The sequence below is a fragment of the Oncorhynchus mykiss genome, chromosome 31 (genome assembly GCF_013265735.2).
Source record: "Oncorhynchus mykiss isolate Arlee chromosome 31, USDA_OmykA_1.1, whole genome shotgun sequence".
Classification (NCBI taxonomy): Eukaryota; Metazoa; Chordata; class Actinopteri; order Salmoniformes; family Salmonidae; genus Oncorhynchus; species Oncorhynchus mykiss.
Genome location: NC_050571.1, coordinates 19,423,849 through 19,448,102, shown reverse-complemented (window position 1 = coordinate 19,448,102; position 24,254 = coordinate 19,423,849). Strand labels below are relative to the sequence as shown.

At 44.8% G+C, this 24,254-nt stretch overlaps 2 protein-coding genes across 2 annotated transcripts; both read left to right on the top strand.

Annotated features, from left to right (window-relative positions):
- The first annotated feature begins 2,068 nt into the window (after positions 1-2,068).
- LOC110504397 (matrix-remodeling-associated protein 5) lies at positions 2,069-12,049 on the top strand. The gene is made up of 6 exons (XM_036970064.1): positions 2,069-2,361; positions 5,752-5,990; positions 8,342-8,471; positions 8,670-9,060; positions 10,201-11,982; positions 12,024-12,049. Exons 2-6 carry the CDS (start codon positions 5,779-5,781, stop codon positions 12,047-12,049), a joined length of 2,541 nt encoding a protein of 846 aa, XP_036825959.1. The 5' UTR covers positions 2,069-2,361; positions 5,752-5,778.
- Positions 12,035-24,250, top strand: si:ch211-159i8.4 (matrix-remodeling-associated protein 5). Its single transcript, XM_021583562.2, has 3 exons — positions 12,035-14,097; positions 16,219-17,128; positions 21,928-24,250. The coding sequence occupies exons 1-3, from the start codon at positions 12,153-12,155 to the stop codon at positions 23,834-23,836; spliced, it is 4,764 nt and encodes a 1,587-aa protein (XP_021439237.2). The 5' UTR covers positions 12,035-12,152; the 3' UTR covers positions 23,837-24,250.
- The last annotated feature ends 4 nt before the right edge of the window (positions 24,251-24,254 follow it).

Genomic DNA, 24,254 nt, shown 5'->3' with positions numbered 1-24,254 from the left:
GTGTGAGTGCATAATGCTCAATTGAATGTCAATGATTGATGATGCCTTTTTAATGATGTAGGCCTGAGGTGAACTGCTCCAGCTCTTTATGGAGCAAGTTGGTTAGAACAAGTTGGTTAGAGCAAGTTGGTTAGAACAAGTTGGTTAGAGCAAGTTGGTTAGAGCAAGTTGGTTAGAGCAAGTTGGTTTCTGGTGTAGTAGTTCTATCTGCCATCGATTTTAGGTCAGCAGGCAAAACAAGACCTGATCCCTTTACGTACAAGTCAAGTTGGATCAAACACCCAATGATACTTTGATCTTCAAATGGACCTGGTCCAGGACAGCACCACCACAGCATTACATAGCAGTTACACGCTCAAAAGGACAGCCAGGTCCAGTTGGTGAAGAGCAGAGCTGAGGGGCCTGATTTGGTATGCTGCTGCCACTTAGCTCTGGGCTAGCTGGGGTAATGACCTAAGAGATCTAAAGGAACTCCGTCCCTGGAGGAGTGAGTGAGTGAGTGAGTGAGTGAGTGAGTGAGTGAGTGAGTGAGAAAGTGAGTGAGTGAGTGAGTGAGTGAGTGAGTTATTTAGTCCCAAATTGTCCTTAGCGTGTTGTTTTACACGTGTTAAGTCCATTGTAAAGATGAAACAGAGAGTGCATGCATTAATACCAGAGCCCATGGTGGGTTGTCTGCATATCAGAGAGACAGAGTACTGGCAGCAGTGTTCTGGGAATGCAAGATGAGCCCACTCGTGTAAGGTGAGACCTCTCCTGTGCATGATCTCTTTCATAGCATTGTTCCCCTGTCAACCCTCACAGTACCGCAAGCAGAGGGCAGGCATGGCTTTATCTGTGTTGGTAGAGAAAAGGAGGATGAATTAATGATACACTAAGACCAAAATAACTTTCAGTCTAGAAATGGACTGTCTCTCTTTTGTTTAGGAGTGATTGAGGCTTTTGTGCCAGCTTCCATGGTTCAGATTTCCTATTTCCTCTGCTACACATGTACTGTAGCTACAAGGTATTGGCCTGTATATCTAATCTATTTAGCAAATTCAGAGTGATTGGGTGGTTTACTATTTCTTCACTTTCCACCATTTTCCAAGGTCTGACTATCGCTGAGAAACAGTAAAAAGTGAAGAGAGCCAAATTAATTTGCCAGATGCAGCTGAGAGACATGGTCAGCCTGATGATGAGCAGACACATCCTGTCCCGACACTGCTGGGCAAAGACAGAAAATGAAACAACAGCAGAATACAGAAAAAAAAACAGAACAGAATCTGTTAGGGGGGGTACTATGGATGGATGATGGGGTGGGGGGGGTACTGTGGATGGATGGTGGGGGGGTACTGTGGACGGACGGTGGTGGGGGGGTACTCTTAATGGTGGTGGGGGGTTACTGTGGATGGATGATGGGAGAAACTGGGGATGGATGGTTGGGGGGGTGTACTGTGGATGGATGGGGGGGGGGGGTACTGTGGATGGATGATGGGAGGGACTGGGGATGGATGGTTGGGGGGGGGGTACTGTGGATGGTTGGGGTGGGGGGGTACTGTGGATGGATGATGGGTGCAAACTGCAAAGCCTGTCATCACAGACATGGGGAAGAAGATATGTTTAGGAGGTGAAAGGAAGAAGGGGGACAGGAATGTCAGAGCCCAATCTGACAATAATACCTGTCTGACTCATATTTACAATGGGGAGGTGGATGGGTGGGGGGGTGTATATTGGAGTGGGGAGGGTGGGGGGTGTATATTCGGGTGGGGGGGGGGGGGTATATTGCAACCTCACAATTTGGAAAATTCACAAAAGTATTTGACAACATTGCTTTCAATGTGATTATCTTTGGGGGTATATATGTGAATATAGCTGATACCAACCTGTTCAATATATATCTGAAAATATGCAAAACACTATAAATGTATCATCTTTACATTCATGATATTCTATGTAAAAACCAACCAGACAAGCCAAAGGATATAAATAATCACAGTGTTAGAATAAGAGAGGGGAGGGTGGAGAGAGAGAGAGAGAATAGAGGGGGTGGAGGAGAGAGAAGCAAAGGCAGAGCCAGAGCACAGCATTCCTCCCCTGTATAGCCAGGCTCTCAGGAAGAGAGGAGTGGGTTAGAGTTAAACTCTAATCCAGATGTGTGTGGCTGGGTGGACCAGTGCAGACTCAGCTAGGGTCCCACCTCTCCAAAACAGACCCAACTCTCCTCCATCACTCCTAACACAGACCTAGTGCTGCTTGGTTTACCTCAGAGCGTCACAACAAGACTAAACACAGACTGGATACCTCACTCCTCTACCGAACTGGTGTCTTATTGTCTACTGTGAACACTGCTGTCAACCGACTTTTTCTTGGAGGAATTTCCAGGTAAGCAACATACAGTATTTGACAAGAGTTGAAGAATATTGCCACATAGTGAAGTTCACATTGTTGTTGGTGCAAGAATTTATTGCTGATGCACAAAATTCCTTTCTTAGGTGAATAATCAACTGACGCCAAGTCTGACTGAATCCATTTACCATACGTTATCAAAAGAGCAATTGCCTGAAGAATCTTTGATTTGTCAACATACAGGCTATTTAAGCACACAGTATTTACCTATAAGAAACAGTCAATTCTAGTTGGAAACTAATTCAACACTTAAATCAAGACATACATTAATGTTATTTTATATGGTTCCTGTCATTTTGGACTGATTGACCTGTGGTTAGGATATACATAACCGCAATTCATAGTGAAGCGCTTAATCACAATTCAGAGTAAAGACAGACATGTGGAAAAGGGGCTTTAGTCCAACATTTTACAGTCCGAGAGATTCATTTTATTATATCCCTAAAATTGAATATTTAAAATGGCATCTTCAATTTGCTTTAAATCTCAATAAAAAGTGTGAAGGTTCTTCATAACATACATTACGTCATATATGGGAAACATATGGGTGTCATATATGTGTTATTTTGACTCCCAGACAGCACATGTGATTTTGATCTGAATTAGATATATTATACATTACAGGCATGTGGTGCCTCAGCTCTGCCAGGTGATTTAAGACTGGAGAGAAAGTCCGCTCTAGTGTGTAGCTGTGGGTTGTGTTAAACCCATCAATGTAATGACCAACTGCCTGGCAGTTACTTGTTATGAACTTTTGGTGGTACGTGACATGTCATCAGGTGTGCACCAAAGATTGGAGAGTGTTTTCAGTACTGTGGTATACATTTGTACATTTTCACACAATACGGTTTATACCCAGCAAAGCCTGCCTGATCACCTACTGACAATGATTTAAAAGCACAGCTAACAAACTTTTACGACTAGCAAACATTTGGCATAGACTGCTGTAACCACAAACCTCTCTCTATTTTCATTCCTGTCATCAGTGATGTGTGTGTGCTGTGTTTTGGGTTGTAGTCTAAAAATAAAGAGATGATGATGAAGGCCAGTGAGGAAGATGTGTCTAGCGACTTGCAGGCGCCGAGGCCCAGCGTGATGACTCCATCATGATTTATGGCCATGCCTGGATGGCTGACCATCTGACATCTATCACAAGAGTCAAACATACCTTATCCGTGGCTTCCTCCAGCAACGGACATTCCCACAGAGAACAAAAGACTGGTGGAAACTTTCTTCATGGAGTCATTGTAAACCTCCTGGTGTAGGGTTCCATTACACTATAGTGGGGTTTTATACGTTTAGACTTTTAGATATTTAGTATCTTTTGACATCGAAGACTTCTGGTAGGAACCATTTGATAAGTGTATTCTTATTGCATAACTGTAATAAATCTGATTACTTTTAAATGAATATGAAAGGTAGTCCTCATATGTCTGAGTATTATTCTGTGAATTATTATTTTATGTATGGTCTAATGATAAATGTTATTCACACTACAAATAGCAGATATGCTTGGCCTCTTAACTGTGCAGCTCTGAGCTGAGGTTAACTCAATCATTTAGTGCTGACTTTAGTCGCAAGAAACAGTGTTAGCTCTTTGTCTCACAGCTTCTTAATAATTGCATAACGGTTATCTTGGACACATGTATCTTACTGAGTGTATAAAACATTAGGAGCACCTTCCTAATATTGAGTTGTACCTCACCGTCTTCACAGAACAGCCTTAATTTGTCGAAGCAAGGACTCTACAAGGTGTGGAAAGCGTTACACAGGGATGCTGGCCCCATGTTGACTTCAATGCTTCCAACAGTGGTGTCAAGTCGTATGGATGTCTTTTAAGTGGTGGACCATTCTTGATACACACGGAAAACTGTGAGCGTGAATAACCCAGCAGCGTTGCAGTTCTTGACACAAAACCGGTGCACCTCGCACCTACTACCATAACCCGTTGAAAGGCACTTAAATATTTTGTCTTGCCAATTCACCCTCTGAATGGCACACATACACAATTCATGTCTCAATTGTCTCAAGACTTAAAAAACCTTCTTTAACCTGTCTCCTTCCCTTCATCTACACTGATTGAAGTGGATTTAAAAAGTGACATCAATAAGGGATCTTTCACCTGGATTCACCTGGTCAGTCGGTCATAGAAAGAGCAGGTGTTTTGTAAACTCAGTGTACAGTATTCAGAGTGGTAATGCAAGGCTAGCTTCCTTGACTAGACCCATCGGATACGCTTATGGACCAACAGCATTCACATGATAATGGAGTCAGATTGAAGACTATATTATGGTCGTATTACTCGTACACAAACTCCTGTCGTCCTCAGACAGAGTGTATTTTCACTCTGTTACAGGGTCCCTTTAGGCGGGGCTGGCCTGGGCTGTCAGTGTGTTTTATTCTCACTCAGATGGGTATTTCAACATGCAGCTGGAGTCAGCAAAGGTGGTGGGACAGGAAGAGGGGGAGGGAGGGAGGAAACTGTCCAAAATTGGCACACTCATCATGGGTCATTATCATACCAACGACAGACATGATAAATCATGTCTCCCTCATAGACCCTCTGCACACACGGCATGACAAACAGCTTAGCCTCTAACCACCAAGGTCCACACAAGGCAACGCACCAACAACACAAGAAACTGTAGCTTGTTTTATTTGCCCTCAAGGTGAATATTTTGCCGTTTGGGAGGTACTGTACTTGTCATCAACCTTTTGAAGGGGGATTTTGTAATTGAGCTCTTGAATGCGTAGGCCTGCTAGCACAGGCATGCAATAAGTATTTATTGCTTTGCATTTTCTAAGGAAGAATCTTATGGGTTTTTTTCCCCTATGAATTCAGCAGCAGCTCTATGCATTTGGATATGAAACATCTAAAACAATATTCTAAAACTCATTCCCATAATTCTTACACTCTTAACGTTAAAGGGTTCTTCAGATGTCCCGACAGGAGAACCCTTTGAAGAAACCCTTTTGGTTTCAAGTAGAACCTTTTTGGGTTCCATTCTACCTGGCTGGGACAAAAAAGGATGCTCCTATGGGGACAGCCAAAGAACCCTTTTGGAACCCTTTTTTTCTAAGAGTGAAGGACAACGTTACGAAAGCAAGAGATGCAGCAATGAATATAACCAAACACTGTAGCTAGGCCTACTTTCAACAGTTTAATCCCACTCCAGCCCTTTGTGCTTTTGTAATGTTAGCATGTTGTACTACCACTTAAGAAGATTTTGATTTATTTGCACTATTACAGGTATTCTAGAGTTTGCAACTTATTTGTTCAATCACAATAACAATAGCTATACCATTTACAAAGTGAAACTGCTGAAGCACACTAACCTTCCCTCCTGTGTCTTCATGTTGTCCCAGGTCGGATGATGGCGTGAGAGACCTGCCATGGCTGCTGAGGGTGTCACTGTCCTGGCTCCCTGGCTGAGACTGAGGGCAGTGCTGTTATTGCTGGTGCTGCTCCTCTCTCCGCTGGCCCTGTGTGCCCCATGCCCCAGAGGCTGCAGCTGCCCTGGCATCAAGGAGGTACACTGCACCTTCCGCCACCTCACCTCTGCCCCACGTAACCTGCCCAAGGACACAGAGAGGGTTAACCTGGGGTAAGACTGCTCCTGTATTCCAAATACTGTAGAAATGTTATATTTAATGATATGATGTCAAAATGTCATGTTCTGGAGTGCTTTCATCGTGTGACGATGTCAACATGTCATGTTCTGGAGTGTGACAAGGTTGTGAGCTATAGTCATGTGATGTCAAAATGTCATGCTCTGGTTTCCTTGTATGGACAGCTGGTCCTGCCACAACATTCCCATGGGGTTTCGGTACGGACTTTGTCTAGGCCATTCTAAAATGCGGAATTTCTTCTTCTGCAGCCATTCTTTGGTAGATCTGCGTGTCAGGATAGGAACATTGTCTTGCTGCATGATTAACTTTCGGTTCAGCTTCAGCACAAGAACGGATAGCCTGACATTCTCTTCTAGAATGTTCTGATACAATGCAGAATTCATGGTTGTGTCATTGATAGGTCCAGGTCCAGAGGCAGCAAAGCATCCCCAAACTATCACACTCCCACCACCATTCTTGACGTTTGGGATGAGGTTCTTCTGTTTGAACTCAGTGTTTGGTTTTCGACAAACATAACATTTCTAATTGAGGCCAAAGGTTATATGTTTGACTCGTCTGTCCAGAGAGCATGCCATTAAATAGAGTTAAGGAGGATATCTGCGCCTTTGTAGCATGAATGGAGAATGTTTAATGTACAAACCGGTCCACGGGGAAACAAGTGTATACCTTCCCAAGGATTGTCTATTATATTGTCAAGACGGTCAAGTGACCGCTCCAACAATGGTAATGCATGTCCTGAAAGATGGAAGGCGGGAGGGAGGCAGCAAAATCAGGTAGGACAATTTTAAGCAATAAGAGGGCGCAGTATAATGTGTGTGAACATTATAGTGTCCATGTTAAAGTAGTCCATTTTTCTTCTTCTTCATTGGCTGTTTGCTCCCAACTCAGATGAATCCCCACCCAGGTGACTACTTTAAAATGGTGGAAGCCATTTTGCCAAAACAGATAATATCCATGATGAGTCCTCCATCTCTGACAACAAGCACAACTCCAATATAAAGTTGTTGTTTTTTCAAAGTTGCCGAAATGTCACGTGAGTCCACTTATAGCAATACGTTCATAGCCATTGCTCCCGAGTGGTTTAGTGGTCTAAGACACCGCATCTCAATGCAAGAGGTGTCACTGCAGTACCTAGTTTGAATCCAGGCTGCATCACATCTGGCCGTGATTGGGAGGCACATAGGGCGGTGCACAATTGGCCCAGAATCGTCTGGGTTTAGCCCGGGTAGGCCGTCATTGTAAATAAGAATTTGTTCTTAACTAACTTGCCTAGTTAAATAAAAACATAACAGCCTAACCATGATGAAACTTCTATTCTATCAAATATGCCTCACGTAGCAAATTAACAATGTGTTAACAAAAGTCAACACTCTCTCATTGACCTCCATACAAAAATGTTCACTTTGTGGACGTACTTTCGTGGACCGCAATGCATATGTAGAAGCACCGTGGCTAGGAAAAACTCCCTAGAAAGGAAGAAACCTAGAGATGAACCAAGCTCTGCGGGGTGGTCAGTCCTCTTCTGGTTGTGCCGTGTGGGGATTATAAGAGTACATGGCCATTAAGGCCAGATTGTTCTTCAAGATGTTCAAACGTTCGTAGATGACCAGCAGGGTCAAATAATAACCACAGTGTTTGTAGAGGGTGCGAACAGGTCAGTACCTCAGGACTAAATGTCAGGTGGCTTTTCATAGCCGAGCATTCGGAGGGCGAGACAGCAGGTACCCTTTTAATGATCATGCTGTTCAATCAGCTCCTTGATATGCCACACATGTCAGGTGGATGGATTAGCTTGGCAATGGAGAAATACTCACTAACAGGGATGTAAACAAATTTGTGCACAAAATTTGTGAGAAATATTTATTATTTCAGCTCATGAGAGATGGGACCAACACTTTACATGTTGTGTTTCTATTTTTGTTCAGTGTAAGCAGACTGTCGGGTCCTCTATCTTAATAATATCCAATATAATAGGCCAACATGTTCTGGTTACACTTTATTTGACAGCCCAGTATAACATAGAAGCCTATTTACAAGAAACTATGGGGTGCTCTGGGTTATGGGAATTGAACTGATATATAATAGTTTTTAAAGAACGCCCTGTACTTGCACCCAACAATCTACGGTACATGTGGGGGGTTGGAATGGCTCACACTGGTGTAACATATTTTAAACAACTTTCCCTGCCAAAGGATTGCTTGATCTGTTCCATGTCTTTGAGGATTTCTCAGGATTATTGGCTCTTTACTTGTTTATATTTCACACAGGCAGGCAGCTCCTGCAACATTCTCATGTTGTCCCTCCCTCTCGATGTCTCTCTGTGTAGCTATAACAGCCTCCAGGCCGTGGGGGGGTCAGAGTTCACACAACTCCGCCAGCTGGAGATGCTTATGCTCCATGGGAATGATATCACGACCGTGTCTCCAGGAGCATTTTACAGCCTGCGCTCTCTGCAGGTGAGTTCCCCCGACAGACAGGCTGGCACCAAGGGGAGTCTGTCGTCTCATTCAAGACAAGAAGGATAACCTACATAGATGCATAACAGTCAGGGGATTGTGTCTCACTATTAAATATTCAGTCACTTGTCTACAGGCAACCATATTGTAAAACATTTAAATGTAACATTTTTTTAACCAATTTCTACTTCTTGCCAGATTCTGAAGCTGAGCTACAACAAGCTGGAGGCCATCACCCCTGGTATGTTTGAGGGCTTGGTCAGCCTGGTGCGACTCCACCTGGACCGCAACAACATAGACTTCATCGAGCCGTACACCTTCAGTGGGCTAACATCATTAAAACTCCTACAGCTAGAGGGCAACAAGCTGAGGGACCTCCACCCACACAGCTTCATCACCCTTTCTCTCCTGGGGAACTTCTGGAGCTCTGGGCTGCGTCACCTCCACCTGTCGGACAACCAGCTGCACTACCTCCAGCCTGGGACCCTGATGCCCCTCAGCAAACTGGAGCTGCTCTCCCTGCATGGCAACCCTTGGACCTGTGACTGCCATCTCCAGTGGCTGCTAGAGTGGAACAACAAACATGAGGGTGAGGCCTCTCTCTCTCTCTCTCTCTCTCTCTCTCTCTCTTTCCAGTCTCTATCTATCTCTTTGTCTCTCTGACCTCTCTCTCTCTCTCCCGTCTATCTGTCTCTCTCTTTCTGTCTTTGCCCTCTCTCTCTCTATCTGTCTCTCTGCCCTCTCTCTCTCATGTCTCTATCTATCTCTTTGTCTCTCTGACCTCTCTCTCTCTCTCTCCCATCTATCTGTCTCTCTCTTTCTGTCTTTGCCCTCTCTCTCTCTTTCTGTCTCTCTGCCCTCTCTCTCATGTCTCTCTCTCTCTCTTTCTGTCTCTCTGCCCTATCTCTCTCTCCCATCTCTCTCTTCTTCTTTCTGTCTCTCTGCCCTCTCTCTCTCCCATCTCTCTCTTTCTCTTTCTGTCTCCCTGCCCTATCTCTCTCTCCCATCTCTCTCTTTCTGTCTTTGCCCTCTCTCTCTTTCTGTCTCTCTGCCCTCTCTCTCTCCTGTCTCTCTCTTTCTGTCTCTCTGCCCTCTCTCTCTCTCATGTCTCTCTCTCTTTCTCTTGCAGTCTCTCTGCCCTCTCTCGCTCTCATGTCTCTCTCTCTTTGTCTTTCTGTCTCTCTGCCCTATCTCTCTCTCCCATCTCTCTCTTTCTGTCTCTCTGCCCTATCTCTCTCTCCTGTCTCTCTCTCTTTCTCTTTGTCTCTCTGATCTCTCTCTCTCTCCTGTCTATCTGTCTCTCTGCCCTCTCTCTCTCTCCCACCTCTCCCTCTCCCTCTCTCTTTAGTTGTTTGTGCTGTATATTTCTCCAGTGTCTGCCATACACTCCAACACATACATATTTGTCATTCACTTCACAACAATGATTGGGCCCATGTGTATAATACATCAATGTGAGTGTTTATGTGCTGTTTCCTCTGACCCAGTTGGACTGCTAATATTTATAAATAGTTGCATGACTCGATCACTAAACAATGCTCTAATTAGCGTGCAGTAATCTGTAACTTTCTCTGAACCAACTTTAAGGTAAACAAACTGAAAAATGACAATTCTGACACCCTCACCTCTTCGTCCTTTCTTTCTTTCTTTCTCTTTCTCTCGCACTCTCACTCTCTCTCTTTGTCTGCCTGTCTGTCTGTCTCTCTGTCTCTCTGTCTCTCTCTGTCAGGAGTGATTAAGTGTAAGAAGGAGCGGGACGCTGCCTCTGGTGAGAGCTGTGCTGTCTGCTCCTCACCTCAGTCCTTAAATGGCAGCCAGGTCCTGGGACTGTCTGCTGGCCAGCTGGTCTGTGAGCGGCCCACTCTGGTGTCCGATCTGAAGCAGTGGGACAGCCCCGGCTGGGACGATGCGGACTCAGAGCCTGACCTGCCCTACACCAGGGACCTGGAACGTCCCCTGGGCCACCTCACATTCGTCCTGACCGACAACCACGGGAACAAAGCACACGTGGCCTGCGATGTCCGGCGGCCCAGCGAGAGCTCCTCCGTGACATGGGAGAACCTGCGGACGTCTGGGGAGGTGGCGGTCAACGTGAGCCTGGTCAGCCTGCTGGAGTGTGAGATCGACCGGGACGCTCTGCAGAACCTCTGGAGGCTGGTGGCCTACTACTACGAGAGCCCTGCTCTCTTGGAGAGGGGGATGAGGAGGGAGAACACCAGCAGAGTCACGTTTCAGTACTCCCAGGGACACAACGAGGAATCCCCTTACTTTACAGATCTCAAAGGACACTTAATGGCTGAACCGACGTGGCTCCTCCAACCAAGGGTCACCCTGCAGCTGAACAGACGGCAAACCACAACGAAAAAACTGGTGCTGGACTTTACCACATTCATCTCCAAGCACGTCAGTGGTAGGGGAGAGCAGGAGGATGTGACTTCCTCCTGGGCCCTAATAAAGAGAGGAAGCCCTGGGAGAGTTCAATCTGTGCTGGAGGGTTCAGAGGTCAGTCTGGGGTGTACAGTTATCAGTTCAGGGTCACAGTCTGTGGAGTGGATGCTCCCAGATCTATCTATCCTGGAAGAATCTAATTCCCGGCTGGTGTCTGAGGGAGGCAGACTGGTCATTGGAAATGCTAGTGTGTCTGACTCTGGGCTGTATCACTGTCTAGTCCGCACAGAGACTGATGTGGACATGGTGCCTGTGAGGTTGACAGTGAAAGAACGCCTGCTCAGTCCGAACACTCTAAATGGGAAGAAGATGGAAGTGGAGAGCGGGGAGTCCCTCTCACTCCCCTGCTATGTGAACTCAGCACAGCCTAGCGAGACACGCTGGTACCTCCCTAAAAATCAGATCCTACAACCGTCGCAACCAAAGGGGAGGGTCTACGTCAATCAAAATGGATCCCTGGTGATCAAAAAGACAACTCATGAGGACGCTGGGGAGTACAGCTGTTTGGCTGCTAACCTCTATGGAGTAGACATGTTGGCTCATCTCGTGGTCGTCACAGGGGAGAAAGACTCGGATGCAAAAGAAGAGGTCGAGAAAGAATCACCTGGTGTTGAAACAGCCAGGGGAGAATCACCTTTGTTTGGGAGTAAGGAGGATGAAGGTGAGGGGTCAGGGTTCCAGGAGATAAAAGGCCCCCATGCTACACAGTCTCCTAAGAGGGTGGGTGGACAACAGAGGTACCCTGGAGGGTTTTTACGCCCTGGTATGAAAGGGAAGAGGATCAAGGATAACAAGAGGAAACCTAATAAGTCTGTCAAGGAGCTCGACCCCAACCGCTGGGCTGAGATCCTAGCCAAAGCTAATGCTAAACCTCCGACACTACCGCCTACAAGACCACCACCAACTACACCAACAACAAAAACAGCAACGACAATGACAGCCAAAACCACTACTACTACTCCTAAACCCACTACTACTACTACTACCACTACTACTCCTAAACCCACTACTTCTACTAAACCCACGACTACTACTACTCCTAAACCCACTACTACTACTACTACTACTACTACTACCACTACTACTCCTAAACCCACTACTACTACTACTACTACCACTACTACTCCTAAACCCACTACTACCACTGCTACTCCTAAACACACTACTACTACCACTACTACTCCTAAACCCACTACTACTCCTACTTCCACTACTACTCCTACTACCACTACCATGAGAAAAACTACAACAACCACGACCACAACAACAACAACTGCTCCTCCTTCAACTACCAGAACAACCACAACTAAAAAGCCCACCAAGAGCCACACAGAAACAGAAGGTGAATTGGACTTTTCCGAAAAGCAACCTGAACCTTTACGTCCTCCACCTAGAAAACATGTGACACAGGCCCCAAGAGGGAAAGCATTACTTGTGAACCGTGGTAGAGGTAAAGGAGGTCCAAACCCAGATTCAGACTCGGTCATAAATCTGTCTGTTACAGAAGCTCCTCAATCCGTCACACAACCAATGCATCTAGAAGACAAGCATGTGGGGAGGGAGAGAGAGAGAGTGAACCAGAAGAACAATCCTATTTGGACAAACAGACGAAGACCCCCTTACAGACGGGGCAGACCCCCACAGAGACGGGTTCGACCTCAGAAACCCTCCCTCCCCTCATCACACAAACCACAGGCGACACTCCATCACCCCGCAACAAGAGTGGAAAAACAAGAATCTACTGCATCGCAAAACGACAATTCTAAAATGGAGGACAATATTACAGAACACATACCCACTATTTCAACACATGATGACAATGAGCCTGTTGATCCGATCATTAATCCCAACACTGCTACAGACAAATCAGATAGCATTCCCATAAAATCATTAACACCAGAGATGAAAGACCTTAGTATAGTTAACCTTTCAAACAGAGAGCATGTGCCTACACCAGAGACAATCACCTCAGCAGAAAATCTACCTCCTCCAACTGAGGTGCCTGGACAGGAGAGGACATGGGAGAACTTAAAAAAACAGGATGTTATTAGACAGACTACCCAAAACAGGCAAACATCCCCAAAGATAACAACAACAACAAAGCACACTCATATTAATTATAACATTCATTTAAAGCCTAATTTGTCACATGATACGGTTGCTATGGCAACACCCGTACTGACTAAACTTGATGTTTTAGATAAAGGTGCTGCAAAGCCAGAAACCCCTTTAACAAAAGTACATTTTCTAAATCCAACTCCTAAAAAATCACAAGATAAGACACAAACACATTTGAGAACCGTTGCAAAAGGCAGTGTTGCTCGGGAGGATTTTCTGAGGAACACACACAGAAACTCATATAAAAAGGAGGAGGATCACTCTCAAATGAAACCTGACAGTCCCAGTCTCCCCATCCACCCCTGGATCCACCAACAGAATGTCCAAATGAGAGTTCAAACCACCCCTCCACCCCGCGCTCCCACCCCCTATTGGCCTTATAGCCGCTTACAAGTGTGGCCCTCAGTTCATGGTTCAGGGCCACATCCTTTCTTTACAGAGAGGCCCATGCTTTTCCCCCACCCAGGGGGCCGGGGCGTTGGGGTCACCAATCGACCAGAAATCACAGCTGAGACTGTCAGGCCCACAGCGTTCATCTCTGCTTCACCGGGCAGTGGCATGGCAGCCCCGCTGACCTCCCACCCACCCCACAGGAGCCCAGGCCCAGCCAGCAGGACCCGACAGCAGGACCTCTTAATGCTCTCCAAGCTCAGAAACAGATACAGACAGGCTCAGCTGGACCGTATTTCACAGCTAGGGAAGAGAGTGACAACTAAGCCCAAGATCAGTCACCCTACACCTAGACCTCACTACCAGCCTCCCACTCAGTCATACAAGTACTGGCCTGTGCCCCCCACCACCTCCCTCCCCGTGCCCACCAACAGGCCCTACTCCACAGCCAGTGTCCTGTACGGCAGCCGCTGGCACTACAGCCACTGGGGCCAGAGGAGGCTGAGCACGGCCCTGCCATTCCCCAACTTGATGGGTAGTGGGGTGAAGCCTAGGATCAGCTCTGTGAACACAGTCAGTGTGTCTGCCCTGGCTGAGGGTGATGTGCTGCTGCCCTGTGAAGCATCAGGAGACCCACAGCCAGCGCTCTCCTGGACTAAAGTCTCCACAGGTATTTAAACACTTTTATTGTGAAAGACTTTGTAGGGTAGAAACAATTATTGCCTCTCTGCAGGGAATTACAGTATAGTCTCTCTGTAATGCAAGACATAAATATTTTGACTTCAGGCTCTTGTGAGCTTACCATCGTAAAGAATAATATCCAACAGAAATACTATATTTTACAAGCTTGTTAACATTCAAGGAGCAGCAGAAATAATATATGCATAGGCTAATTGAGGCTGCAAAGGATTAGACAGACCTACATCTATCCTACCCTGCCTTTCTAAGGTCTTCGAAAGCCAAGTTAACAAACAGATCACCGACCATTTCGAATCCCACCGTACCTTCTCCGCTATGCAATCTGGTTTCCGAGCTGGTCATGGGTGCACCTCAGCCATGCTCAAGGTCCTAAACGATATCATAACCGCCGTTGATAAGAGACAATACTGTGCATCTGTATTCATCGAGCTGGCCAAGGCTTTCGACTCTGTCAATCTTCACATTCTTATCAGCAGACTCAACAGCCGTGGTTTCTCAAATGACTGCCTCGCCTGGTTCACCAATTACTTGTCAGACAGAGTTCAGTGTGTCAAATCGGAGGGCCTGTTGTCCGGACCTCTGGCAGTCTCTATGGGGGTGCCACAGGGTTCAATCTTCGGGCCGACTCTCTTCTCTGTGTACATCAATGATGTCGCTCTTGCTGATTCTCTGATCCACCTCTACGCAGACAACACTATTCTGTATTCTTCTGGCCCCCCTTTGGACACTGTGTTAACTAATATCCAGACGAGCTTCAATGCCATACAACTCTCGTTCCGTGGCCTCCAACTGCTCTTAAATGCAAGTAAAACTAAATGCATACTCTTCAACCGATCACCTCCAGCACCTGCTCACCCGTCCAGCATCACTACTCTGGACAGTTCTGACTTAGAATATGTGAACAACTACAAATACATAGGTATCTGGTTAGACTGTAAACTCTCCCTCCAGACTCACATTAAGCATCTCCAATCCAAAATTAAATCTAGAATCGACTTCCTATTTCGCAAACAAAGCATCCTTCACTCATGCTGCCAAACATACCCTTGTAAAACAGACCATCCTACCGATCCTTGTCTTCGGCAATGTCATTTACAAAATAGCCTCCAACACTTTACTCAGCAAATTGGATGCAATCTATCACAGTGCCATCCGTTTTGTCACCAAAGCCCCATATACAACCCACCACTGCGACCTGTATGCTCTCGTTGGCTGGCCCTCGCTTCATATTCGTCGCCAAACACACTGGTTCCAGGTAAGGATAAGTCTTTGCTAGGTAAAACCCCACCTTATCTCAGCTCATTGGTCACCATAACAGCACCCACCCATAGCACGCACTCTAGCAGGTATATTTCACTGGTCAACCCCAAAGCCAATTCCTCATTTGGCCGCCTTTCCTTACAGTTCTCTGCTGCCAATGACTGGAACTAACTGCAAAAATCACTGAAGCTGGAGACTCAAATCTCCCTCACTAACTTCAAGCACCAGCTGTCAGAGCAGCTCAAGGATCACTGCACCTGTACATAGCCCATCTGTAAATAGCCCATCCAACTACCTCATCCACATACTGTTATTTAAAAAAACTATTTTTGCTCCTTTGCACCCCAGTATCTCTACTTGCACATTCATCTTCTGCACATCTATCACTCCAGTGTTTAATTGCTATATTGTAATTATTTCGCCACTATGGCCTATTTATTGTCTTACCTCCCTTATCCTACCTCATTGGCACACACTGTAAATATATTTTTTCTATTGTGTTATTGACTGTATGTTTGTTTACTCCATGTGTAACTCTGTGTTGTTGTTTGTGTCGCACTGCTTTGCTTCATCTTGGCCAGATCGCAGTTGTAAATGAGAACTTGTTCTCAGCTAGCCTACCTGGTAAAATAAAGGTGAAATAAAAAATAAAATAAAGACATTTGTATAATATATTAACACAATGGCACCACCTGATTGTGCTCAACTCATGCTGTAATATTTGACAGAGAGACCCTTGACAAAAACTCCAAAATAATTCACTGCATTAACATTAGGACGCAAGCCTAATCCAGAGTACCAATAATGTGCTTCTCTCTCTTTTCAACAACAGGTGCTACCGTCCAAGCAAACACAAAACACGGACAGAGATTTGAAGTTGTAAAGAACGGCACCTTTGTGATTAAAAACATTCAGCTACAGGACAGAGGCCAGTACCTCTGCACGGCACAGAACACATTTGGCTCGGACAGAATGGTCATTACCCTGGCTGTGCTGACCCAGCCTCCCAAAATCATAGGTCCCCACTCCAGAGAGGTCCCAGTGTATTTGGGGAAGGCTATAAGCTTAGACTGTGTAGCCTCTGGCAAGCCCCAGGCTCAGATCTCCTGGATTCTTCCAGACAGGACCTTTGTGCGTGATGTGGGAGCTCTTGACAGGTCAGCCTCTCTGCTGGCTAACGGCACCCTGAGGATCCAATCAGCTAACTTCTCCAGTAAAGGCGACTATAGGTGTATCGCTAGCAATGCAGCCGGGGCTGACACAGTGACTTTTCACATCCACGTGGCAGCGCTACCGCCCACCATCAATGAGGAGGCCTCGGAGAGCATCGTCATCCAGGAAGGGAGAAGTGTGTATGTCCACTGCACTGCCAAGGGAGAGCCTGCGCCCGTGCTAAAGTGGACCCTCCCTGCAGGGGTACATGTCAAACCCTCCCAGATCCTCGGCAGGAGACTGTTTGTCTTCCCCAATGGGACGCTGTACATCAAGAACATCTCTCCGGAAGACTCGGGGAGGTATGAGTGCTCTGTGACCAACGCAGTGGGCGCGGCCAGGAGAGTTCTGTACCTGAAGGCCAGGCAGGAGGTCCCCAGCCTGCGACTGTCACACCACCCCTCCCAACAGCACCGAGTCACAGCCATGTATGGCTCCACTGTGTACCTGCACTGTCCAGAGTCCACTGGCACTCCCCGTGGCACTCTGTGGCAGCTACCATCCAAAACATTGCTGGAACATCGCTACAGGTAACTCCACCATGCTAGTAATCAAACCTATATAGGAGTTTTCCTATAATAATAATACACTGTGCTGATATTGATTAGGTATCAGAGATCTGAAGAATAGCTGTAATTATTCATTAAGCTAAATTATCTGTACTATCATTCTAATCGCTTTCCCTCCAGTGACCTTATAAATAACTTCTCAACTCTATTACAGCCCTCAATTTCAGGGAGGTTTAATCAAACACAATTATTTTTTTCAAACACAATTAGTGTAATTCAAAACAAGCTATCTGCTGGAGCCTGACCAAGGTCAACCAGCCTGTGATCTCAGGGTCAGAAACCCTGATGGGTCCCACTGTCAGAGACTACATTCTTAAAAAATAAAAAATAAGGTTCTCCAGAGCAATGCCATAGGAGAACCATTTTAGGTTCTCTGAAGAACCTTAAATGGGATGGTTCTTTGAAGAATTACACACACTCAGCACCTTATTTTATGCAAATAAGGTGTTGAGCATTATTTTCATATTGCCCAGGGTGCCTTTTGAGTGAATTTTAGTTACCAGTACCACCCATGACTGTGCTTGATAGTGAAAGAGAAGGTTGCTGCATTCATTCATTTTCAGGCCTGTGGCCTTCACCAAGTGAGATCCCAAGTGAATGTGTTATCATTCAAATTCAATGATTTAAAACAATACAATACATATTTCATAAAGCCTCATTTTTAGGCCCGTTTTACTCTAATACAATGGCCTTTCATAGTTTACAGGCCATATCAGGCATAGCAGTCACATTATTCTGGCTTGCAAAGTGATGTGTAATTCCTATTGGAAGCCTCCCAGAGTGGGGATAGCCAACATCTAAACTGGAACAACCATTTTAATAATGGGTTCAATAAGTCCAAGTAACCGATTTGATTAGTTTAGAAAAAAATGTATTTATATTTGAGTAGAATAATATTGCACATGAAAAAAAAAACTATCAAGAAACATGCAAAAACATAGATATAAACCAAAAATCAACCTGCAATAGAGCATGCTGGGAAATATGGTAATGATAGGCGTGGTTTTGGTTCAACTCTGTTATTAACACCAACACGTGTGTTCTTTTACACCACTGATTGTTAATTTAACTCTTGAATCAATACTAGAAATGTTACACTGAAATATCAACACTAGTTAACACTGGCCAATTTTCTGTGTGCTATTAAATGGACATGCTTCCATCTAAATAACCTTTTAGAATTCTAAATACTGTAGATGCCATGTCAAGAACCCCACACTGAACTCAAAGGTTCTTTATCGGGCAAGAGTTCTCTAAGGAACATTAAGAGTTGAGGAAGAACCTTTAAAAAAACGTCATTTTTTTCAGTGTAAAAATATCCTTACGGTCAATTTGCAGGGCGTCTGTCGAGTACACCCAATTAATTCTTGCTCAACATGGTTCCCAAACAGTGGGACACTAGTGGCACAGAATTCAGTGAGACAAGAGAAGCAGGAAATGGGAGAAGCACCGTTGTACAAATACAAAGTATCTATTGTGCAGTTACATTATGTAATTACACTGTAATTGAAAATCCAGCGTAACTAAATGGTGTAAATTATTGCACATAATTTGATTAGAATGTATCTTACATCATAATACATTTTAAAATGTTCTCAATGTCACTTAAATCATATTGTATTTCTGATTAAAAACCAGGGGTTGGAACCAAAATTATTTTCTAATTGTTTCGTTCTGAACAGAAGCATAATTGTTTTTTGTTATGTTCCACTGTTCTGAGCAGCAAAATAAAGTTCTGAACCGGTTAGAACCCCCAAAAAGTACCGGCTCATATCATTCCTTTTTGTTCTTTTTCAAACCTCTGATATATATATATATATATATTAAACTGCCAAGGGAGAGCATATATACAGTGCCTTGCGAAAGTATTCGGCCCCCTTGAACTTTGCGACCTTTTGCCACATTTCAGGCTTCAAACATAAAGATATAAAACTGTATTTTTTTGTGAAGAATCAACAACAAGTGGGACACAATCATGAAGTGGAACGACATTTATTGGATATTTCAAACTTTTGTAACAAATCAAAAACTGAAAAATTGGGCTTGCAAAATTATTCAGCCCCCTTAAGTTAATACTTTGTAGCGCCACCTTTTGCTGCGATTACAGCTGTAAGTCGCTTGGGGTATGTCTCTATCAGTTTTGCACATCGAGAGACTGAATTTTTTTCCCATGCCTCCTTGCAAAACAGCTCGATTGGATTCAGGTCTGGACTTTGACTTGGCCATTCTAACACCTGAATATGTTTATTTTTTAACCATTCCATTGTAGATTTTGCTTTATGTTTTGGATCATTGTCTTGTTGGAAGACAAATCTCCGTCCCAGTCTCAGGTCTTTTGCAGACTCCATCAGGTTCTTCCAGAATGGTCCTGTATTTGGCTCCATCCATCTTCCCATCAATTTTAACCATCTTCCCTGTCCCTGCTGAAGAAAAGCAGGCCCAAACCATGATGCTGCCACCACCATGTTTGACAGTGGGGATGGTGTGTTCAGCTGTGATGCTTTTACGCCAAACATAACGTTTTGCATTGTTGCCAAAAAGTTCAATTTTGGTTTCATCTGACCAGAGCACCTTCTTCCACATGTTTGGTGTGTCTCCAAGGTGGCTTGTGGCAAACTTTAAATGACACTTATTATGGATATCTTTAAGAAATGGCTTTCTTCTTGCCACTCTTCCATAAAGGCCAGATTTGTGCAATATACGACTGATTGTTGTCCTATGGACAGAGTCTCCCACCTCAGCTGTAGATCTCTGCAGTTCATCCAGAGTGATCATGGGCCTCTTGGCTGCATCTCTGATCAGTCTTCTCCTTGTATGAGCTGAAAGTTTAGAGAGACGGCCAGGTCTTGGTAGATTTGCAGTGGTCTGATACTCCTTCCATTTCAATATTATCGCTTGCACAGTGCTCTTTGGGATGTTTAAAGCTTGGGAAATCTTTTTGTATCCAAATCCGGCTTTAAACTTCTTCACAACAGTATCTCGGACCTGCCTGGTGTGTTCCTTGTTCTTCATGATGCTCTCTGCGCTTTTAACGGACCTCTGAGACTATCACAGTGCAGGTGCATTTATACGGAGACTTGATTACACACAGGTGGATTGTATTTATCATCATTAGTCATTTAGGTCAACATTGGATCATTCAGAGATCCTCACTGAACTTCTGGAGAGAGTTTGCTGCACTGAAAGTAAAGGGGCTGAATAATTTTGCACGCCCAATTTTTCAGTTTTTGATTTGTTAAAAAAGTTTGAAATATCCAATAAATGTCGTTCCACTTCATGATTGTGTCTCACTTGTTGTTGATTCTTCACAAAAAAATACAGTTTTATATCTTTATGTTTGAAGCCTGAAATGTGGCAAAAGGTCGCAAAGTTCAAGGGGGGCGAATACTTTCGCAAGGCACTGTATATATATATATATATATATATATATATATATATATATATACACACACATACAGTGGGGCAAAAAAGTATTTAGTCAGCCACCAATTGTGCAATTTCTCCCACTTAAAAAGATGAGAGAGGCCTGTAATTTTCATCATAGGTACAGTCCCTGGCGGCGTAGTGTGTTACTGATGGAAGGCTTTGTTACTTTGGTCCCAGCTCTCTGCAGGTCATTCACTAGGTCCCCCCGTGTGGTTCTGGGATTTTTGCTCACCGTTCTTCTGATCATTTTGACCCCACGGGGTGAGATCTTGCGTGGAGCCCCAGATCGAGGGAGATTATCAGTGGTCTTGTATGTCTACCATTTCCTAATAATTGCTCCCACAGTTGATTTCTTCAAACCAAGCTGCTTACCTGTAGCAGATTCAGTCTTCCCAGCCTGGTGCAGGTCTACAATTTTGTTTCTGGTGTCCTTTGACAGCTCTTTGGTCTTGGCCATAGTGGAGTTTGGAGTGTGACTGTTTGAGGTTGTGGACAGGTGTCTTTTATACTGATAACAAGTTCAAACAGGTGCCATTAATACAGGTAACGAGTGGAGGACAGAGGAGCCTCTTAAAGAAGAAGTTACAGGTCTGTGAGAGCCAGACATCTTGCTTGTTTGTAGGTGACCAAATACTTATTTTCCACCATCATTTGCAAATAAATTCATAAAAAATCCTACAATGTGATTTTCTGGATTTTTTTCCTAATTTTGTCTGTCATAGTTGAAGTGTACCTATGATGAAAATTACAGGCCTCTCTCATCTTATTAAGTGGGAGAACTTGCACAATTGGTGGCTGACTAAATACTTTTTTGCCCCACTGTATATATATATATATATATATGTTGTTTTTACATTTAGCTCGACCTTACATTACTTCACCAATCAGGGAGGATAGAGGAGTTTGCTTTGTAGTGGGTAAGTGGTTTAATCTGTATAGTGAAGTCATTAAGAGCAAATTGCATTTTGTCATAACAGCATGGTTTAATCATAATGACAGACAAACACACACACTGTGCTGCCAGTCACAGTGTGGGGTGTGAGATGCAACAGAAATGGTTATGATTAGGAGAGAGGATGGAGGAAGCTTGCCTTGAAGCACTTCGTTGCGATTTTTGTGGGACTGGAAAATTGCCCGTAACATAAAATAATGTTATTAATGTTATTAACTAAAATGACAGTTCTGTTCCGGAACAGTATAGATCACTTTCGTTTTCGGTTCGGGTTCTTTTCTTCAAGTAATTGTTATTTTCTGGTTTTCGGTTCTGTACTCTGAACCGGTTCCAACCCTTGTTAAAAACATTAATATTGTGTGTCTATTTCTTTCATAATCAGCCCTGAGAGACCTGTCACCGTGTTCTCCAATGGGACCTTACGGATCCTGCAGCTGACTGAAAAAGACGGAGGTAGCTACCTGTGTATGTTCCAGAGGCCCAACGGTGAGGACATGGAGCTGTTCCAGGTGCAGGTGCTCATGATGCCACCTAAGATCGAACATCTGGCCACAGCTCAGAAGAGGGTGACCTCCGGGGAGAACTTCCAGGTGGACTGTGTTGCCTCAGGCCTCCCTGACCCAGAGGTGTCCTGGAGCCTCCCTGATGGAACCATGATCAACAACGCCCTACAGTCGGACGACAGCGGCACCCGTTCTCGCCGCTATGTCATCTTCGGGAATGGAACACTGTTGCTGCAGCAGATGGGAAAGAAGGATGAGGGGGACTATACATGCCATGCTAAGAATGAACTGGGGGAGGATGAGATGAAGGTGAGCATCAAAGTAGGCCCTGACTTCCCCCGAATCACATCCAAGGCTCAGCTGTTGCTCACGGCCCGACTAGGAGAGTCTGCCTATATGACGTGTCAGGCGACTGGGGAGCCTCCACCAACCATTGTGTGGCTCTCCCCAAGCAATGACGTCATCACATCCTCTTCAACCAAATACCAAACCTTAGATGATGGGACTTTGGTGATAAAGAAGGTGACTTTGGCCGACCAAGGGAAGTATGCTTGTGTGGCAAGGAGTTCTGCTGGGGATGACATCAAGAACATTAAGATACAAGTAGAACCAAGAGAGCCACACATCAATGAACAAGGTGGAAGAAGCAGTATGAAAGTGTTGGCAGTATCTTATCAGACAACACTGCTTGACTGCAGAGCGGAGGGCAAGCCTGAGCCACGCGTTTCCTGGGCCGCACCCTACGGCCTCTCTCTGCCAACACCTTACCTGGGAGGACGCTTCCAAGTCCACAAGAATGGGAGTCTAGAGCTACGTGGAGTGAGGAAGACAGACGAGGGTCAGTATGTGTGTTTGGCCAAAAATCACTTGGGAGAAGCAAGCCTGGCAATTGAGCTTGAAGTGGCATCCATAGCAGAGAAGCCAAGCTTCGCCATGCCGAACATTGAGATTTTACCAATAAAACAAGATGGAAGTGATGTCACTCTGGAGTGTCCTGCCCGCGGTAAGCCAAACCCAGAGTTTGTTTGGATCCTGCCAAATGGCACAGCGCTGATGCCAGGCACTAGACATCAACACTTCACTCACTATAGAGGAAACGGGACGTTGCGCATCGACCAGCCAGTGACAGCTGACAAAGGGGTTTACCGTTGTCTGGCGAAAAACGTGGCTGGGACTGCAGAGAAGCGATACGCTCTAGAACCAGGAAGAAAGCCTGTGATTCGAGGCACAACAGGGATCATGAAGATCACGTTTGGCCAAATTCTGAACCTGCCGTGCTCTGTGGATGGCTGGCCACAGGCCTCAATCACATGGACCCTACCAAATGGCCTGGTCCTGGACAAGCCCCAGGTTATTGGGAGAATTACATTTTTATCAAACGGCACACTTCAACTCAAAGAGGTCGCCACATTTGACAGGGGAACCTACGTCTGCAAGGCCACCAACACATTTGGGTCATCTGCGTTGTCATACCCAGTTGCAGTTATGGTGTATCCTCCAAGTATCACAAACGCACCCCCTTCCATCACTAGAGTCCACAGAGGTTCATCAGTAACACTTAACTGCATCGCTGCAGGCATACCAAAGCCTGAGATAACATGGACTCTACCTGGAAGAACCACACTTGTTCCCAACAACCGTTTCACGGCACAGGGAGGAATTCACATGACGGTTGAGGGCAGCTTGGTCATACAAGACCCAGTGCTTATGAACTCAGGAATTTACAAATGCAATGCAAAAAATGCTCTAGGAAGTGACTTCAAAGCAACATATCTTCAGGTGATCTGAGCCACAACATAAAGCCCTAATCTAATCTGACAATTACACTTGAATGTAAAACTTAATCCTCTAGAATACCATATGTACAGTGTATTTATGTAACCTTACCATTAATGTGCATATTATATGAGGTAAAATAGTGTGAACTCTTATATCACTAACAAGGAAAGGAGAAAAAGGTCTGCTTTAATTGTTGGCAGAAATATAAGCATATAAAAACATAACAGATGTGACTTAGGGAATGCTCTCTTTTCTTTGAATGTATAAATATTCCTGTATGTAAATATCTAATTATACTGTGTTGACTGAACTCACATTGTTGGTTTATCTATATCCCTTTTTTACTAAGATACAGCTTGCAGGTGCCTAGTGTTGCTTCTGACAATAGAAAAAATAAAAGTGCATCACTTACACAGGAATCTATCTG